At 43.3% G+C, this 19,226-nt stretch overlaps 1 protein-coding gene across 2 annotated transcripts in view; it reads right to left on the bottom strand.

The window, feature by feature from the left end:
• rev3l (REV3 like, DNA directed polymerase zeta catalytic subunit) overlaps positions 1-19,226 on the bottom strand; it is a 106,706-nt gene that overhangs the window by 1,327 nt on the left and 86,153 nt on the right. For both annotated transcript variants that reach the window (XM_033649298.2, XM_033649297.2), the window contains exons 22-31: positions 18,726-18,867; positions 18,282-18,526; positions 8,930-9,038; positions 6,688-6,894; positions 6,200-6,309; positions 3,257-3,371; positions 2,891-3,028; positions 2,369-2,559; positions 1,614-1,860; positions 826-1,041 (exon numbers count right to left, since the gene is read on the bottom strand). In XM_033649298.2, the coding sequence (XP_033505189.2) occupies positions 826-1,041; positions 1,614-1,860; positions 2,369-2,559; positions 2,891-3,028; positions 3,257-3,371; positions 6,200-6,309; positions 6,688-6,894; positions 8,930-9,038; positions 18,282-18,526; positions 18,726-18,867 (1,720 nt within the window). The remainder of the gene's footprint in view (positions 1-825; positions 1,042-1,613; positions 1,861-2,368; positions 2,560-2,890; positions 3,029-3,256; positions 3,372-6,199; positions 6,310-6,687; positions 6,895-8,929; positions 9,039-18,281; positions 18,527-18,725; positions 18,868-19,226) is intronic.

The following is a 19,226-nucleotide window of genomic DNA, read 5'->3' on the forward strand; positions in this document are numbered from 1 at the left end:
GAGACGGGGCCAAAGGCTGCTACGAACAAAGACTTGTAAAAACGTTTTGTGTGTTCCTGTTATCTCAAACAGTGACTGACAGTGTCTCACTGTGTGGCCTCTGACAGACAGGAAGAAGGTTCTCTCTCCTTCTTATAGAAATGCTTGTATGACATGGTGCTTACTGTCTGATACAAGACTGAGAGTGGAGAGTCTGATGCACCTAAATCTTGATTATATTGTGTTCACACAACTCTGTAAATGCGTTGATACTTTTGTCTGTTGTAATGGTAGTCTGTTAATCTGGGGTAATGGTCTAAAAAAAAAAAATCAACTTCAATTTACATGATACAAGTCATATATTTACAAGAAAAAAACCTTGCAAATTTACAAGAAAAAACTTAAATATTCTCTTAAATTCTAAATGCATAAATTGATATTTGTGGGAGCCACAGTACTCTATCCAAACTCTCTCTAATCTTACATGGGAGATGTTTGCCTTCAGGGCTTTTTGCCATAAAGTCATGTGACGTAGTACAAAGAGCAACACAATCCACAGAGAGTCATGCTGGAGGCTGAGGTGGGCATGAGTCATTATTACTTTCAGTTTTAAGAATGTGTATTTTGTGACATCATGTTGGGGCCAAATGCAGCCAAGGTAACGTCTCAGACATCAGGATAGCATTTATTTTGGAACAATTCTTGAACCATAATGGGACATGTTTTTTTCCTACATTCCTACACTGACCCTTATACACTTACTGTATGTAGAAGAAGATGCCAGTTTAAAAATGTTAAAACATGTCTGGAGCTAGAACCCAAACTATAATCTGCTGAGTGTCTCACCTTCAGCAGCTTGTCTTGCTGACTCTCCCACTGTCTCATGTCCTGGTAGAGCGTGACTGCGACTCGCTGGGGCTCGGCGCGGCACCGCGAGCACACGCCCAGCTGGGTCAGGTCGTCGCACACGGGGCAGTGAAGCGTGGTGAAGTACTGGGAAATGGTTCCCTTCCTCCCCACTTCCTCTCCGCCCACTGCCGAGGAGCAGGACGCCTTTTGGATCTGTGTGCAGAGACAGGGGAGTTAAAAGAAGGATCACATTGTGAAACTGTTGCATCTAATCAGTGGCCATTCACACGACCACACACAGCGGTGTAAGGTCATTCATCACTCTGATTGGCTCTACTCTCAGCTCCACCAGCAGATGGCATGTGTGCTCTGTCAGAGAGGAAGCTGACTTTAGTATTGACACAAAGACTGAGGCAGCAGCAGCAGCGCTGCAGTTTGATGAGTCTCATTCGATCCTCAGCAGGAAGCACACGAGAGATTTTCTCTTCATCCTTTGTTCTCTCTCCACTAAACACACTGAAGGAAAAGACCTTCTCAGAGTCTGCTTTTATTGTGACAGGAGGGGAAGCAACACAACAGTGCTCTAATACAATTCATTTTCCAAACTCCAACCCATTCAGGTTTTTCTGTCACGTTGAAGCGCTCCTTATGCTTTCTGCATTTACACTGAAGGTTTTCATGTGGGTTATATATGTTAATTATCACCATTCATCTGCATTGCTTCTTAATTGCCGAGTGATAAAAATCATAATGGCTGCTCATTTCCTAACTCCTCTTCGTCTCACCCTGGGGAGCTCCTGGTACCAGCTGAACACATCCACTCCGATCAGCTGGAACATGCGAGCCAACGGCGGCAGGATCTGCTTGATGATGTAGTAAGTGGCGTTGAGGCGGAGGCTGGGATCCTGCAGCACTTCCATGGGCCGGCGCACCAGCTGGATGAGGGGCACGCCAGGCATCCCATACACAATCACGTAGGGCACCCGCTCGCCCACGCGGGGCTCCAGGCGACGGTCGTACGCCATCATACGCCTGAGACAAAGGAAAGCACAAAAATTGACAACTGTCATCAAAACTGTTGAACCTCAGAGCTCTAACGCCGCTCTGCTGCCATCAAATATTTTCCACAATCAAACATAATTAATTCAGCAACATCAGGAATCAAGCCGCCTGATAAATACATGAGATAAACTATACTGGTGCTCATGAATGAGGCAGAACGTTTCCCTCTCACCCATGCCTCTGAAATCAGATTTTTTTTTCACCCATTAAGAGCTGGGTTGCCTAGCAACAGACTCAGGTACTGTACATGCAGGCTAGTGCAGCCAGACAATGAGCACTGTGGGGAAGGAGTAATTGGATTCACACTGACTACTGTAACTGTAGTTGACAGCAAGCTCTCCTGCTCTCTGCTGCGCGGAGACCCGAGTGAAACTAAGGACTTTCTCTGTCTTTCCGTGTGGTGTTTGTCTGCATGTGGCTTTCTGCAAATGGCCACTGACACTGTACTGTACTGTCTCACACACACACACACACACACCTGGTGAGCTCCAGGGCGGGCACGCAGGCCCCTGGTCGGTACGAGCCGCTGCCCCGGTACTCCTTGGCGAAGGTAAGATCCTGCATGCTGGCCCGGCCGTCCAGGACCTTCACGCACTGATGCTGCACAAACTGCTTCACCTGGCTGATGTCCCGAGTCTCAAACAGCAGCTTAATGGAACGCTCCAGAATCTGGACAACACACGTTAATGACAAGACAGAAGAGAGGAGAATAAAGAGTGAATAAAGAAAAAGATCTAACATAGAGATAAAGTGGTTCAAATCAAGAAAGATTCATATAAAATATAACCAAAGCACAAACACAAGCGTGACCTGCTGTGTCATCCCGTGATATTTAAATATGATTCCAGATTAACAAAGAAACAAATTATGTCTCTGAGCAGGCGGGGCTCTTTTGCCTGATTGACACATGTGAAGCAGTCCGAGTAAACGAGAGCGGGAAGAAAACTGGCATGGCTGTGATTGGTGTAGAGCAGAGTGAAACGAGGGGTTTGCCTGTTACCTTGGAAACAGCGGGGCAGCCGTCGCGCCGCACTGTCTCAATCCCTTTGGCGTCAAACACGGGCTCCTTTTGGTCAAGGCTCTCGTACATGTAGCCCACGTAGCGCTTCTTTGTCTGCAACACGCAGGGCAGATACACCTGGGAACACACACACACAAACATACACACACAGATTAATAATTACCTCTGAGTGTGTCCAGATGTGCTGATTAAGAGAGAAAATCTGGACTGACAAATCAAAATCAAAGTGCAGGCAGTACAGAGAGGCTGCTGCCTCTGTGTGTGTACTGTGTGTACTGTGTGTGTGTGTGTGTGTGTGTGTGTGTGTGTGTGTGTGTGTGTGTGTGTGTGTGTGAGAAGCACTACCTTCTCAAACTTGAGCTTGACCGGTTTGGGGTTGGTTGCAGTCACCGCTTCAGCGATCTCGTTGCCGATCTTGAAGGCCTGCTCTTTGGTGGCTCCCTTCAGCAAAACAAACATGCTGCGAAACACACAGAGACACAAACAGCGGCTCTCAGTACGACAGTCCATCTGTTCTGTACGTCACCAGCCCTTCACTCAGTTCCAGTCAGTGCTCAAGAAGTTCAGCAGCTGGGATGACCTGCTGACCTTAAGGTTAGAGCTGACTGTGAACCATGACATCCACAGCTAGAACGGAGTTCATTTTCTGTCTCTCTGCTCCCTCATTTACTATCATCTCTGTTCTGTCGGCTGTCAAATAAAGGCATAAAAACAGTCCCTAAACATATCTCTAAACGTTAATTAGCAGAGGAAAGTCAGTTAACCTCTTGTGCAGGGTCTGTTTTTAATCAAGCACCTTATTTGGAACTGGATTGCAAGTTCAACTAAACATTCCTGCCTCAGTGCAGGACTTAAATGTCAAGCTGATTGGTGGGAAATTAATTCAAGTGCTAATTATCTGAGTTGCTGTAACAACAATCAAAAAGTGATTTGTTGCTGCCAAAACTGTAAATAGTGCCAGATCCAAATCATCACTGTGGCACAGGTGAGGACTCCTATGGAGTTCTCCGACTGAAGATAAGAGTCAGTCCCTGAGTAAAGGAAGTTGATTAAATGTTTTCACTCTTAATCCCCAGACACAAGTCGACGGCTGGCCGTCAGTCCATGTTGGGCCGTCTGTGAGCATCTGTTGCTCTAGTCAGTGAGGTGTGTCCCACACCCTTGGCCCTCATCGGTCCCCATTGGCTGTTTATTGGCTGATGATTATTACAATTTTTGATGGCGGAGCCCACTGGTGAATAAAAAACACTCAGCTCAGCGCACAAGACGAGTAACAGAAGTGAGGAAGGTAAACAAACAGCTAAAGTCAAGAGGGAGTGAGACCAAAACAAACTTGTTACATGAGATGAGATTATTTTTTTTAAGACTCTAAGCTCGTCAGCAGGAACATTTCCTGATGGTTTGTGCTATTGTTCACTGGCACGCAGTAAATATGCTCTGTTGTTTCAACATTGGATTGTGTTGTTCATGTGCTAACTGGCTAACCAGCAACAAGATGGTCTTTCGGTTTCACTTTTTGAATGTCGAATACAGCCTTTCGTGGTCTGCTGATGTGGAGAGTTATTTCCTCTCACATAAGTGCAGCATGCACATGCTGGTTGGCCATTGGTTGAAGTCTCTGCAGTGTGTTCATGTTCAACTTTTTGGCTGAGACACTTCGACGCCAGGTGACGCAGCAGAGGGCTTTTGTCACTGCTAGTTCTCTGGAGTCAGTATGGTGTGTCTGCCACTTAGTAGTCTAAAACAGTAAGTGGGATTATTTAGTATGTTAATAAACTTCATATGAAACTAATAGTACAAAAAAGTGGGTAGTGTTTCCACTGAAACATCACGGAATGCAAACACTGGACACTATGCTCGCATCAATGTCCCACAATGCAATGTGGTAGACAACATAGACAGCCAGGACCACAGACAGCAGACAGCGACTAAGACAGCTCTGTAAGAATCAATGTCAGTAAGTAAAAATTACCTCTAGAGGTGATACCTTTGGTCACGAGTCTGCTGCCTGATGTGCGATTTAGGAAACACTATATGACGTTCTGCGGTAGGGACACGACAACAGATGGATGACATATTACAAGGTTACTGAGCTTTGTTACAGGTACAACATATGAGTTTGGGCTTTTTGTTAGCCATGCTAATGACATGTCTCCAGGGATGTCAGTTGGTCACACTGCCACTTTGATCCAGACAGAAACATCTCAAAAAGTACTTAGATAGCATGCAAAGAAATTTGGTTCACACATACACATTACACTGACTACATATCGGCTTGTTGGAATGCTAACGTTAGCATTTAGCTAGCCCTAACCCCTAAGGTTTGCATTTTCCAACAGCTGAAGTAGTCCTACAGACATTAAGAAAAACCAAAAACTCAAGAGGTTCATCATGCCTGCGGTCAGGTATTGCAGATGCCAGTGTCAAGCCAAGGTCAGCACAGGTTACCATGGTTACAGTATGCGTCTCCAACCAGCAAGCAGGCTCTCTCCAAGTGATGTGGTGATTACAGCTCAGCTCAGTGATTAGAGCTCAAGATACATACTACTGTTTATGTTCACAAAAGTATGTTGAACAATAGTACACAAACTGGGTATGTAGTTCATGCTACACAATTTTGGACGCAACATGACTTGACAGAGTGGGAGGAATTTCTGTTGTGTTTTTCATCCATACACTTTCATACCTCCTACACAGGCACTGTAAGGACAAGTGCTGCAACTGCACTTAATATGCATGGTAGCAGAGTGAAGCCTGCCAGTCTGACCAACTAAGTGTCACTGAGAATTATTGATTATTTCCTCCTGCGATGCTTGTTAAACACAGACCCAGATCTCCTTCTTGGTTTCCCAAATCAAGTAATTTAGTTTAATTAGCAAAGTGTAGAAGAGTTGAGAAGTGGATTCCTGCAGTTTAAAACACATCTCTTAAACTGAAACCCTGCAGGAACAAAAAGTCTGCAAATCACTGCTTGGAGAAGAGAACAGTTGCCTCCTTTTTGATACTTAAAATTAATTAGTGCCTTGAAGCTAGTTGTCAAAACAATAAAAAAATCTGACTGTTCAAAGTATTGGAGCTCCATGAGAACACAGTACAGGTGCCATCAGAGAGCAGTGACACATCAGCACAGTGTTAACTCACAATGAGAGACAGCTAACAGGAACTATTACAGTGTGTCAGTTGTGGCTGTAGACTGACATCAGTTTGTATCAGTCGCCATGTTTTACTTGTATTCCTGCCGATCTGATGATGGAGCAGTGACTGGATTTGTTAAAGTGGGACGTTTACCTGTCTGTGTCTCCATACACAACACGCGCTCCCCATTTCTTGGTGTCATTGACCAGCTTGATGGCTCTCTCCAGGGTCTCTCTGGCTTTGTGGACAATACTGTCTCCAACCTAGAGAGGGCAAGTGAGACGTGAACATACACTGCAGCACAGGATTAATGAAATGTTCTGCAGAAATGTCTATTTCACACAGATTAAGTTTGCATTTTCTTCCAGGAAACCATGGTCCAGATCATTAGAGGTTTGCAAGAACAGTAGAAACGGAACTTCATGAAAATATGTGGTGTTATATCCACTCCACCTCTCCAGAGCAGCCACAGATGGCTTTAAATATGGTGATATTTGGAATATTAAAAAAAATAAAGCTGCTTTCCTTGTCATAACTTTTCCCACTGAAGTTTGAGAGAATTTCATGAATCCAAATTGGCAGAATTTGGTGGGACAGTGTGGACAGTGCAGACAGCTGACAGTAACCTTTGATGAGCTTACCTCCACGCTGGGCATGCGTCCAGAGTAGTTGGCGGCGGTGTAGCCAAAGGTGACGTTGGCGATGAGCTTGAGTCCAAGCTGCCGTGCGTCCAGCAGCTTCATCAGGGTCTTGTCCTGCTTGTAGGTTTTCATTGACTGCTTCACCATGATCCTTGTGTTCAGGATTTCCTCCAGCATGCTGGGCAGGACACCTTTACGCACAGACGACTGTACACAAACAACAGAGAGGGTGAACACTGGTGCAGTGATGAAGAGAGTGTCTCCACTCTAATTTGTTCCTGTCACAGATGAAACACATCTCATGTTTGGGATGGAGTCTTCAATACCAACAAGACTGTTTTTGCACTGTATTAAGCAGAGTCATGGGCACTGTTGAGAATGCTGATCCATAACGTAACCAATAGGAGTGTATATACAGAACTTGATGTGACATCTTTTGTCGCTGCTTCACTAAACACTCAAGAACTTTTTCAAGGCAATTTATTTTTTGTTGCTGACTGAAAATTGTAGTTGGTTTAAAGTCACATTTCTGTCTTTCTTGGTTTGATTTAGTCAGCGGAGGTCAGTCACTTTCATGATACTGTAATGGATTTTGCCGGAGAATATCTTTCTCCTGGCTGTAAAAAATCTGATTAGAAGTAAGAACACCTTAAACTGTGTGTTTTAAGATGACTGCAAGTCATCTAGGCTGAGAATTTGTTACTGAATTAGCATATTTCTTTCATGTCGTATAAAAATAAATGTTATGTGTATCAGCCCTACCTAATTATACTGACATAACTGAGGTCTGCTGCTAAATTCAGCATCATATTTCACTCAGTAGAACTCCCATTTAATAAATCAGCAGTTATAAAAAGGGTTAAACTGCCTTGTTAATACAGACGAGCTTAGCATAGCTGGTAAACATCATGTTTACTCACTTTATAGGGAGCTAATGTTAGTCCTGAATTATCTTAAATGTTTGTTGAATGTGTTAATGAGTTGTAAGAAATAAGAAATCATCTTTTAGAAGGAGTTTATGTTTACCACAATCTCAGCTCTGTAAAATTTAGCAACATGTTTACAGAGCAAGGCAAGCTCATCGCTAACATGACCTGGTTAAAAAGAGATGGCTCTTGTGATCTAACTCAGATTGTCAGGCCAAACAGAGCCGACCATTTTGTTTCTTCATTACTCGTCAGGGCAATATCAATTTTTTCGATTTCTCCGGAACTTTTTTTTTTTTTAATCAAATCCCCAAATACAACTCAGTTTTTTGGCTCTATGTACAAACAAAGAAACATCTAGCAGCAGATAACAACCAAACTTTTACCGCCCTACAAACCACTATCACAAACACCTCACTGTATCTTTCGAAATGAGACGTTCTTTTTCACATTCGAACCTAAACAGATGTATCTTTATCGAATAAATCAAGCACTCACAAACTCATGAACTGTGTCACAATTTTGGAAAAATAAATGCAGAAACTGCTTTTGGACTTGACAAAATCCAATGACCAGCACTGCAATGCGCAAAGGAAATAGATGCTACTCACAGCTGCAAAAACATTAAAACAAATTGCAGAGGTGAACTGAAACAGCTCCAGGGAGAGTTAGAGTAACAAAATAAGTATTAAATCTTTTTAAAATCTGGCAGCAGCAGAGCTCTAAAGTCAGCTTGATTAACGACCAACATTTTAGGTAATGTATCCTAACAGTTAAGTCTGTTGATTGCTCTTACAGTGTTCTATTACGATGAATAATAACACATAGTGTGTACAGTTAGTGTGCAGTGTAGATTTAGGACACAGCAACAGAGTGGTCCACAAACAAGTCCACTGATGGCCAGTCTAAACAACATCAGGATCATTTTTGCCAAATCTCCAGCGATAGAGAAACAAAATCAGATCCAGAGCAAACCTGATTTCCTTCTGTGCCTTTAAATAACCTCAGCACACATGGTCAGTGTTCACTGTACTGTGTGTGTGTTACGTAATAAGACTGCGGGACCAGAGCCAGGAAGTGTGGAGCACTGAGTGAATGAATGAAAACAATGAATGGAGGGACGTAGAGCATGAAGTGGGCTTTCTGTAGACGTGCTCGGCCTCCGCAGCAGCTAATGACCCTTAATAAACCTGCACTGCTGAAGGACTCAGAGATGACTCATACTCGGGCCAAGTGTTTTTCCGGGACAGCGTGTGACAAGTGTTAGATAAAATCAGATAAAATCTTCTCTGAGTGGAGAGTAGAGGGTGCTGTACCTTGACGAAGGCGATGCCGTTGGGAGACACGGTGATGTCATTGCGGAGCTGGTAGAGGAGCTCAGGAGGAACACACAGGGAGGTGCAGCCGAACTTAAACTCATCAGGCCTGAAACAGAGACACAGGTGGATGAATGTCATTCGAGAGAGAGAGAATTCTCATCCTGTGTCAGTAATCAGTTGTTACTGTGCTGCGGGCAGCACTGCAGCATCGATGCTATCGCTCCATCACCTGAGTACAACTAAAACTGATGTCTGGTGTGACATGGTGTTGATGAGTTTGCAGGTTTTTCCTCTCACAGGCTGCAGCCTCACTGTGGCAGAAAGGTGTGACCACTCACTACCGGTCGAAGCTCAAAGCCAAACAGTCAAACCCCTGCTACTGAAACTCTGGCTGCTGACCATTACCACTACCTGTTTATTAAGTACAAGGCTGCAACTAATGACTCCTGGGATTAGAAAGAAGGAAAAACATTGTTCTGCTACTCAAAATTATTTTCTTTTTTCTGACTTATCTTTACATTTTTGTGAATCACTAGACAGTTTTACTTTTATGAAGTCCTCTGACAGCTATTCCAAGGAAACAATGGGACACATTTAGACGGGAGTAATCTCGTAATGGCATGGGTGAATAACTGAATGGGCCCACTGGGAACAGGCCCAGTCAGGAGTCCCCCTGGCCTTCACCTGTAAAATGCCACTCAAACAAACATGCACCAACCCAGAAGAGACTCAAAAAGACCAGACAGAGATGCAAAGGAACTGCAATCAGACACAAAACCCACAAGATGCAGAATGACTACAATGAGACGCAAAACAACAAAAATAAAAGCAGAACCACCACAAAGTTAGCCTGAATGTCAGACTGAAGCTCCCAGAACCTTCAGTCTGACATGGCTTCCATTGAAGGCAATTTACAAGGGGGAGGGAATTTGATTTTTCCCTAACCAATCAGTAGAGATCAACGACTCACCCAGAATCTGACGTCATTAGTATCCATGCCTCGGGGGTGCCGAAAACAAGCGAGCATTGCCCGTTTAAAATGTCTCCATAGTCGTGCACGCCCAGCTGCATCGCCGTTAAATCCAGTTTAGCAGCTTCCTTAATTTGGCCCTCCATTAACGCGAGTAGTGGCGAAATACCTCGATAGCATCGTTAATGTGGTCTGTATGATCTGTAGTGGTCGCCATTGTTGCTATCCTCACCAGTTACCCACCGGCGTACAGCTTGACATCAGCGTGGCGCTGATTGGCTAATCGCTAGACCCCCGGCGTTCATTGGTCCGTCCATCGTTTGGACGAGATAAATCGCAAATTCATTGAAGTACGCCAGACCAGAGATGCAAGGCTACTCAGTTGAGTGGGCGGGGTCTATGGTCTGGAACCAGGCTACCACAAAGTCTGCATGTCTTGCTCCTTTGTAGGAGGGGTGGTGGGGCCTTTTGCATGCCTGCGTCTAGAGGTCCATTGTCTTATAATTCCCCCATGCTATGTGGTAGGGTTGGGTACCGTTCATAATTGAACCGATACGGTACCGGTACCGGTATCTGGAATTCGGTACCGGTACCAAACGGTACCTTATTTCGGTACTTTTTAACCCTATGGGCCCTAGGCCTTTTTGGGGTATTTTTACTGCCTTTACTTCTAAGCTCATACCACAGTCATTATAAAGGCTACATACACATGCTATATCTTGTTTTTTTTCAGGACAATCTGGGCTAACCAGATTTGCCATCATTTCATGTTCTTCTATGTGCCTGTATTTTATATAAATTTTTATATCAATGAAAAAAACAAATCTGTGTGCCTAAATTCTTACATTTTTACATGTATCTCACCATAGCAAGACATATTCTGCCATATATGAAGAGGGGAGACTCTCTGGAATCTGGCAATATAAGAACCATGATGCTGAGACATTCTGTCACTTCACAGTTGTCCAAAACATGTGGTTTGTGCCAGGCGGACAGGTTTGCCAGTATTTTTTCATTATTGCAAGAAATTCCATTGACTCATTCACAAGTCAAAAATGTGTTTTATCTGAAAGAAACATGCAATATTTACATCTAAGATAATAGAAAAATAGTCAACCAAGTGCAATGATGTCCTCCAAGATAATATTTGTTTTTCAGTTTCAGTTATATATTGGGGAGACATTTTGGGCATTGGTGGGGGGGCACGTGTCCCCCTCAATGTATATGGTGACTACGGCCCTGTCAGCATGCATAATTAGGCTGCAGTTGTCTGGGTGCGCAAAGGTGAGGTGGCTGGTCTTGTCATACAAAGTTTGATGGAGTGTCAACTGGACAATATGGAGATATTTGCATCTTGAAAGCTGGACTACAAATGTGGATAGACAGGGAGAAACACACACAAGCCTAAGACGTGGTAAGATACGATATTCCTCACTATATGAAGTGACTGACAACAAGATCTGTATAATGTATTGTAAAGAAATTCATCAAGTTTTTATTTTGTAGACAGTTGATCTGTATTTATAGTGTGATGGGATGACAGCACAATGATGTGTGTGGTCCTGCGCTTTCATGTGATATGCGTGGCATTTCTATGCGAGCCTGCGTTCGCGAGTAATCCATCCAACAGTAATGTGTGTGCAAAGCTGTATGAAAGCTCTGTTATACATCATTTTATTGTAATTTTTCGCTGTGAAAACATTGGATTACCGACAAGTGCTTGGCCTTGTCGGAAAGCTACAGTTCTGCTGTTTCTGCTGATATGCGTGGCTTCACGCATGGTCGCGGAGAAAATCCACAGAGAAGGGGTGTGAATTTGGACGCACTATGCGTCGTTTGGACCCATAGTCTAAACTTCTCAGTTTCAACATTTTATTGAGAACATTTAGGAACAGTGCTGCACGTTAACTTTTGTCTGCACATTGTTTTTGTCGCCACTGTTGCTGAGTCTGAGGTGCAAGTCATGCGCTCTCGCTCCACCTCCATCTCAGGTACCGAAATTTGGCACTGTTTCATTTTAAGTGAATCGGTACTCGGTAGTACCGACGTGAATTGGTACCAAGTACAAAAAGTACCGAGTTTCGGTACCCAACCCTACTATGTGGTAAATTTTTGCAGCCTCTGCTGGGATCACAAGCAGACCATGCTTTATTTTACAGGGTCTATAAAATGCCTTAAGAGTCAAAGGTCTTCATATGTCTTATTTTATCCAACTAACAATCCAAAACTTATAGATGTTCAGTTTACATGACGTAAACAAAGACGAGCATCACATTCTCACACCGCTGGAATCAGCAAATGTATGGCATTTTTGTTCTATTAATGATAAAAATATCAAGCAAAAACTTTGTTCTTGAATAATGAGTGCCCACTAAAAACACCCAGCAGCCCTTCGGCTTAAAATAATTTGTCATGTTTTCTTTAATTTGTTTAACATGATAGATGCAATACAAGACTTTCTGTGTTTTGTACTCTTTATGTTTGCAACTTTAAGAGATATCTGTGATCTGTTGTTGTTCATGATGTGACTGTGGTGCATTGACAATGGCAACTCCCACGCTATATGTATTTCCCTTTTGTCCTCTGCCATCTAAAACTAAAGAGTTCATTGTTAAGTCAAAGTGAACATTTGTGCCAAATCTGAAGAAACTCCTTTGAGGTGTTCTTGAGATATCATGTTCGAAAGGATGGGACAGACGGATGTACAGCCATCCAAACAGACAACCAGAAAACATAAAGCCTCTGGCCACAGCTATTGCTGGCACAGAGACATCAAAATATTGCAAAACATAACAGTCGTGATTATAAACGCTCCCTTTTCTTCAAATGAGGGGTGTTGCGATATACCAGTATTGATGAAAACCGTGATATTCAAAAATGAAATACATATCATGATGATAATACACTTATAATAGTATTGTGTAAATACTACAGCACCTCTGAAATAAATGGGTCAATATCACCATGAAGTCCCTTTGAGAATTCAGTCTCAGAAATAAAAAGCTGAGATTTTCATTTAAATTCATACTCATTATATTAAGAAGGCATTAGGCTGTTAGAAATATGTGTTGCTCAAGCTCCAGCACTTTTCATAAATTCACTTTGAGTAGACAATATACAAGCAAATTGCATAATATGATGTCATGACCCAGCTCATAGGCCATGGCAAAGATGGCAGACACACACGTCACTACAGCTAGTCGAAGGCTCAAAAGTTAGTAAATAGGACCCAATATCCAGAATATTTTGTGATCTAACTGTGTGTTAGTTCACATCTTCTCCACACCGGCGCACGGACACACGAGCGACATTTCATCCTGACTAACTTGCTATAATAACTTTTTAGGTTAAAAGTAGCAATCAAAATGGAAAGGGCTTTAGCTGTTGCTGAAGTGCAGAAAAAACTATCCATTGAAAAGACCCTCAGAGAGCAGAAGGAGAAGGAACTGAGGAGGTTTCGAAATACTGAGTCAGTCAACAAGAAACTGACTTCGGAGGTGCAGACGTTGCAGCGTGAGGTAACAGTGCTGACAGGAAAAAACAATTCTACCTCCAAGAGACTAGAGCAGCAGAAACAACAGCTGAAAAACAAGGACACAGAACAGGAGAAGCTGACGGAGCAGTTAAAAAAACTAAAAACTGAATCCCAGTATTTCAAAGAGGAGGTAGAGAAACTGGTCCTTGAGAAAGACTGCGTCGTTAAAGTCAAACAAAAATCGGCAGAACTGAGGAAGAAAGTTGAAAAACAAATGAACCTCAATAAAATTCACCAGGACAATATCAGTTGCTTTAAAAGGCAAATTATAAACCTGGAAAGTGACAAAAGGGATCTTAAATTGTCACAAAGAGAAATGAGCAGCCAGATGGATAAAATGAAAAAAGATATGGATGCATTAAAATTAGAAATTGAGATGCACAAAGACGAAGCTTTTAAACAGAGCAGTTTAACAGCAAAGCTTCGAAGTGACATGCTCATCGGCGAGACAGTCAAGAGAAAACTGGAAAAGAATGCCGATGACACAATGCAGCGCGTTAAGGACCAGGACCGGATAATAAATGATCTCAAAACTGAGATTAAAAATAACAAGGACGAGCAGACAGACACGAAAATCCAGATTACCCTTCTCAAGAGTGAGAGAGACCTCACCCTTGAGAACCTGTCCAAGGCTCGGAGGGAAATTTGTCTGCTGAATACAACGATCGAAAAACAGCAGCAGGAGATCCAAACCAGGACTTTGGATCAGAACAAAGTGGGCACAGAGCTGGACCAGGTCAAGAAGGATTATGACTCTGCGCGCAACCGGCTGATAGAGGTCAGTAAGAAACTGGAGCAAACACAGGTGATGCAGAACAGGTATAAAGACAACATGAAACAAGACGTAAAGCTGGAGGAGAAGAGATACATGGTGATCCTGAAGGAGAAGGAGGAATTAGAAAGAGAGCTGCAGCACTCTGTGCATCAGGCATCACAGCAGCGTCACAGCATTACTGTCCAGAAGGCTGCAAAAGACGCATTAGAGCAGACAGTAAAAACACTCAGGAAGTCGAGTCCCTCACGCTGCAGAACAGGGAGCTTAGGAATGAGAACAACAGACTGACAGTGACATCCAAGAAGCGTCTGAGCCAGAAACCTGTATTTGTCCCAGATAGTAAAATGCGATTTGACTCCACCCATCTGCTGTATAAACACAGGCAGCATTTCCAGCTAGAGAACCATGTGCAGCGCCAAGCAGCACTCGTGGAAATGCAGCGCGAGGAGATCGAGGAGCTAAAGCTCGCCGTGGCACAGCGTCCAAAGGACGCAATCCAAAAGCTAGTAAAGTGTCAGTGGGACAACAGAGAGCTTAAGAAACAGCTCATGGCTTTCCAAGGGGAAAAAACAGTGTATGAGGCGAGTTATCAGCGTGTAATGGAGGAAAACAGGAAGCTGTCAGAAGCCCTGAGTGACATGAAGGTGGAGGCTTTTCACAAACACAAAGCAGAGTCCCAGCGTGAGCCTCAGCAGCCATCGAGGCACATACGCTTCCCACTCTCTGCTGACAGGACGCCGTCTCAGGCTGAAGACAGGTCTAGTAGCGTGCCAGTCTCTGCTGACGGGACTCCGTCTCAGGCTGAAGACAAGTCTAGTGATGTGCCAGTCTTCCGCCTCCTCACCAGAACGGCCCAGCTGGGTGTGGGGAAATTCATGCCACGTCCACCTCCACGCTCAACTCCACAGCGTACACCTAACCTGAGGGTGCCTGAGCTTGTGGTCAGAAGACCTCGGCCCTCTCGAGCAACACCTGTGCGTAAGTGAACGTTTCCGACGTGTATTGAAAGACATCCATGACAACACAGCGACCCCTACAGGACAAATTAGCAACAATTGACCTGTCGCTAAGTCCCGCCCCTGGACGCACTCAATGGCTCAAATCCATCTGGCTGCTGCCTTTCTGTGTGGAGTTTGCATGTTCTCCACTTAGTTAGGTTGGGTTTTCTCCGGGATGCTCCGGTTCGCCCAGCACTTGAAGACATGCAGGTTAGGTCATGGAGCAGCTGGGCTCAGCAGGTTAAGCAAGGCATCTACTGATTCCTGGCTTCTCCTGGCACTGAACCCCCAGCTGTTCCAAGCTATAACTTTAGTAGAACAATAATAATAAAATAATTATAATTGGAATTATCGCTTTATGTTTGTTTGTCTCCATGCACAGTTTACATCCATGTCTGTGAAAACATGATGCTTCGCACTCATTGTTCCCCGACAGCACAGATGATCTATACAGCAGAGTCTGAAGGTGGGCACAGATGATGAGTGTCAGCAATTAAGTATCAGACTAAATGTCTCCCCTTCTGTTCCTGAGGTATGACGTTGAATGATGGCCAGAAAAGTGTTTTCTGCAGAACATTATGATGTCAAAGTGAAGCTGACCTTTGACCTTTAGGATATAAAATGTCATCACTTCATTATTTTATCTGCTTAATTGTGCGTCAGCTCTATGCTGAGCCTACACACATGGCCTACGCCGTTGTGAACACTTATACTTGTGTGGTGGTGTGTCTGTGTCACTCTGCAAAACACTGGCCAGCAGTGGGGTTTCTGTCAAGTGCTGTAAAGTTTAGTTGATTCAAAACACACATTAAACATGGCTTAAAAGAGACAAACACAAGAACACAAATGTCTTCACTATAACTCACAGCATTCACTGACTAAGCACTTGTCTTTATCTGGACACGTTTCCCCCACAAATCCCCCATGCTAATGTTATTAGCACGCACCGATGGCATTTTACATTGTATAAATTAGCTTAGCAGCTAGCTGACATTTCCTCTATTGACCGCCAGGTACAACAGCAACATTTAACAAAGGTAACGGTACATAATTTGGCTATATTACAGCTCACAAGGTTCACTGACAAAACAACTGTCTTATACTTAACACGTTTTCCAAACAAAAACATGCTAACATTATTAGCACAAGCCTATGGCATTTTATATTGTGTAAATTAGCCTAGTAATGAGCGGCGATTTCCTCTGCTCATATGAAGCCAGGATAAATCCCACACAAGACTTAAAATGCAATTTTGTGGAGGCTTTGCCATCTTCACAATTTATTGTTTCTTATCTGTGAAATTAAAGTAACTGTCCTTCTAGGGCTGTCCCGAATACCATTTTTTAATATTCGGACCTTCGGCAGAATTTATAATGAATATTCGAATATTATAATATAAAATGTGATGGGACAACAGTCTCCTTCAGTACATTATTCTATGCTTTCTTTTAATTTTCACATTGGCTAGTCATCCTGTTTAATTTGTCTTCTGATTAATTCGGAACCGTTGAAACAAGTTGTAGGAAGCCTCTGCAAGTAATTGGTTGCTGGCAAACACTCTGTGCTGCAATAAAATGGTTAATCAGCAGTGCCGTGCACTGTAGAGCCGATGCGCTGCTGGTTCTGCTGGCCTGAATAGAATATAATGTCTATAGCCTTACTGTTGTGTACAGCCTTATAGACTGAGCTGAGTAGTGATGCGCGGGTCAACCCGTAACCCGCGGGACCCGCAAATGGACCTGCGGGTCGTTTAGCAGGGATCTTCTGTTAAATCGGTCTGTAAATGATATTTTGACATTATTGTTATAATCTATTAATCTATAATCTATTACTGTCATGGCATCCGAAGGTACTGATGCGTTGAGCAGGTGACAGTCCGCGGTCGTTTTCAAAACACACTTGTGTCACGCACTCCAAAAGAAACTTGTTGAAACTTTAAACAATAATTTATTGTACAAAACGGGGGAAACAAACGTTGACAAAAACGGTTCCATAATTCATATTAAATTCAAAAGATAACGAAAAAACAGCTACAAGTTAGAGGGAATAGTGATAAAGTGGTAAAACTTGGCATTGATCCACAGCCTCAGATGGATCAAGCTCAGTTGGTAGGCTATACTATATTTTCACATATTTAACAATGCAATTTCAAAGTTTTGATTTTTATTGATGACCTACATTTATCAACAACAAAAAGACTACATTTAGCACCAAAAAAATATGTTAAAAAAAAAAAAGTAAATAAAAAAAAACAAATATCGAAAACCAAATTTTCATAAAAAATACCTACCCATAGAAACGATTATTCGAATATCCAAATATTTGGGTACAGCTCTAGTCCTCTCTGACTCAGACTAGGACACAGTGATGTTGGAACGTCTGTCTGTAAAAAGCTTTAAATTGATCATTGTGCTCAAGTCCTTTCTTTTCTCTTGATGTTCTCTCTCCTTAAGCTGAGAGGTACTTGATTCAGCCGCATGTTGTTGGAAGATGTGCAGAGAACCCTGTTTCAGTCCCAATGTAGCTTGTATCTGTTTTAGCATCATTTCAGGTTATCTATTTGAATGTAGGAAACAGTTGATGAAATGTATAATAATTATATGCAACACAACTAACTGTGTTGTATAAAATGGTTATGTTACTTTTAAAAAATCCAGCACATTTCCTGCTCTGATTTGGATATTGTGAAATTTCCAACTACCCCTGCAGCTGATTTGCCACTTTATGTCTGCTGAGAATGAGGAGCATGAAGCCAGCTTCTGTCTGCCAGGCATGACTCTTTTTTCTTTTACCTTGGAGTAGTAGACATATGCATGTTGGAAAAAAAGTGTTCATGGCTCCTGCTGTTGCTATGCAACTACAGTAATCCCGGTGAAAAAACTGAAATGTATCCTAACTTGCAGCGCTCTCTGCTCTGAACTGTGAACATCATGCAGAGCTCTCAGCGTGTCTGTTCCATTAAAAATAATGAGGGAAGGAAGGCAGCACTGGAAGGAGACTTTTCTGGCAGACATGCAACCTAAGCAAGTTGGAGCGCACGCTGTGGGTGTGTGGGTCTGTCATGTTCTTACGTTCCCAGGCTGTCCACGTGGCCGAGGCAGGTGGAGAAGCAGTAGTTGTAGGCGATGACGATGGAGGGATAAAGCGACTGGAAGTCCAATACGACCACTGAGTTGCTGTAGAAGCGTGACTCGGGCTCCATCACCAGGGGAATGCACTGTGGTGCCCTCTGCTGGGCTCGCTGCTGGATGCTGGGTGTAACAGGGATGTAGTTCAAGGGCTTGGCCACACGCAGCATCATGGATTCAACGCGGTACTGTAGGAGAGACAGGAAGAACACGACACATACATAGTTACTACTTGGATCCTTTAAACTCTCACTGATCAACATTACCAGTACATGGGCCAGGGTCACCAGTGTAACCATTAATAACCCTCTGATAGCTTTAAGGCTACAGCACAGACTGCTGTAGACCAATCAGAGGGTGTGAAATATGTGATGTGTGTGTTGGTACCTGCGATCCTCTTGTCAGAACGTGATAGAACTGAATCCCAAACAGTCTGGCCAGCTCGCTGGTTCTGCCTATGATGTCATTCTGCTGAAGAAGCTGCATGGTGCTGCGCACACGGCTCACGTAGTGGTCCACCATCTTCCACCTAACACACACACACACACACACACACACACCATAGCATTATCATTAAAATACAATGTTTTTAATTGACCACAGCTTCACAAAGTGCTTCACAAAGGAACAGTAAAGCATACAAACTTAATGAGTTAATGCTCGGGCATCGACGGACAGCTGCGGTCATGCAGACGTGTACAGGATTTTATTCAGTGTACCACTGAGGGTCTGCGTAAGCCCCCAGCAGTAAACAAGAGGGCTGGGAGGTGAGCTTACTGTCCTCCTACTGCTGACATCGGGTGAAAGTGAAACTACTAAGATGCTGCAGGGGAGTGCAGTGAATGTCTGTTGAATATCTGACTAACTTCACTGTGGTGAAGCGGCTGT

The sequence above is a fragment of the Epinephelus lanceolatus genome, chromosome 13, assembly GCF_041903045.1.
Source record: "Epinephelus lanceolatus isolate andai-2023 chromosome 13, ASM4190304v1, whole genome shotgun sequence".
NCBI classification, from domain to species: domain Eukaryota; kingdom Metazoa; phylum Chordata; class Actinopteri; order Perciformes; family Serranidae; genus Epinephelus; species Epinephelus lanceolatus.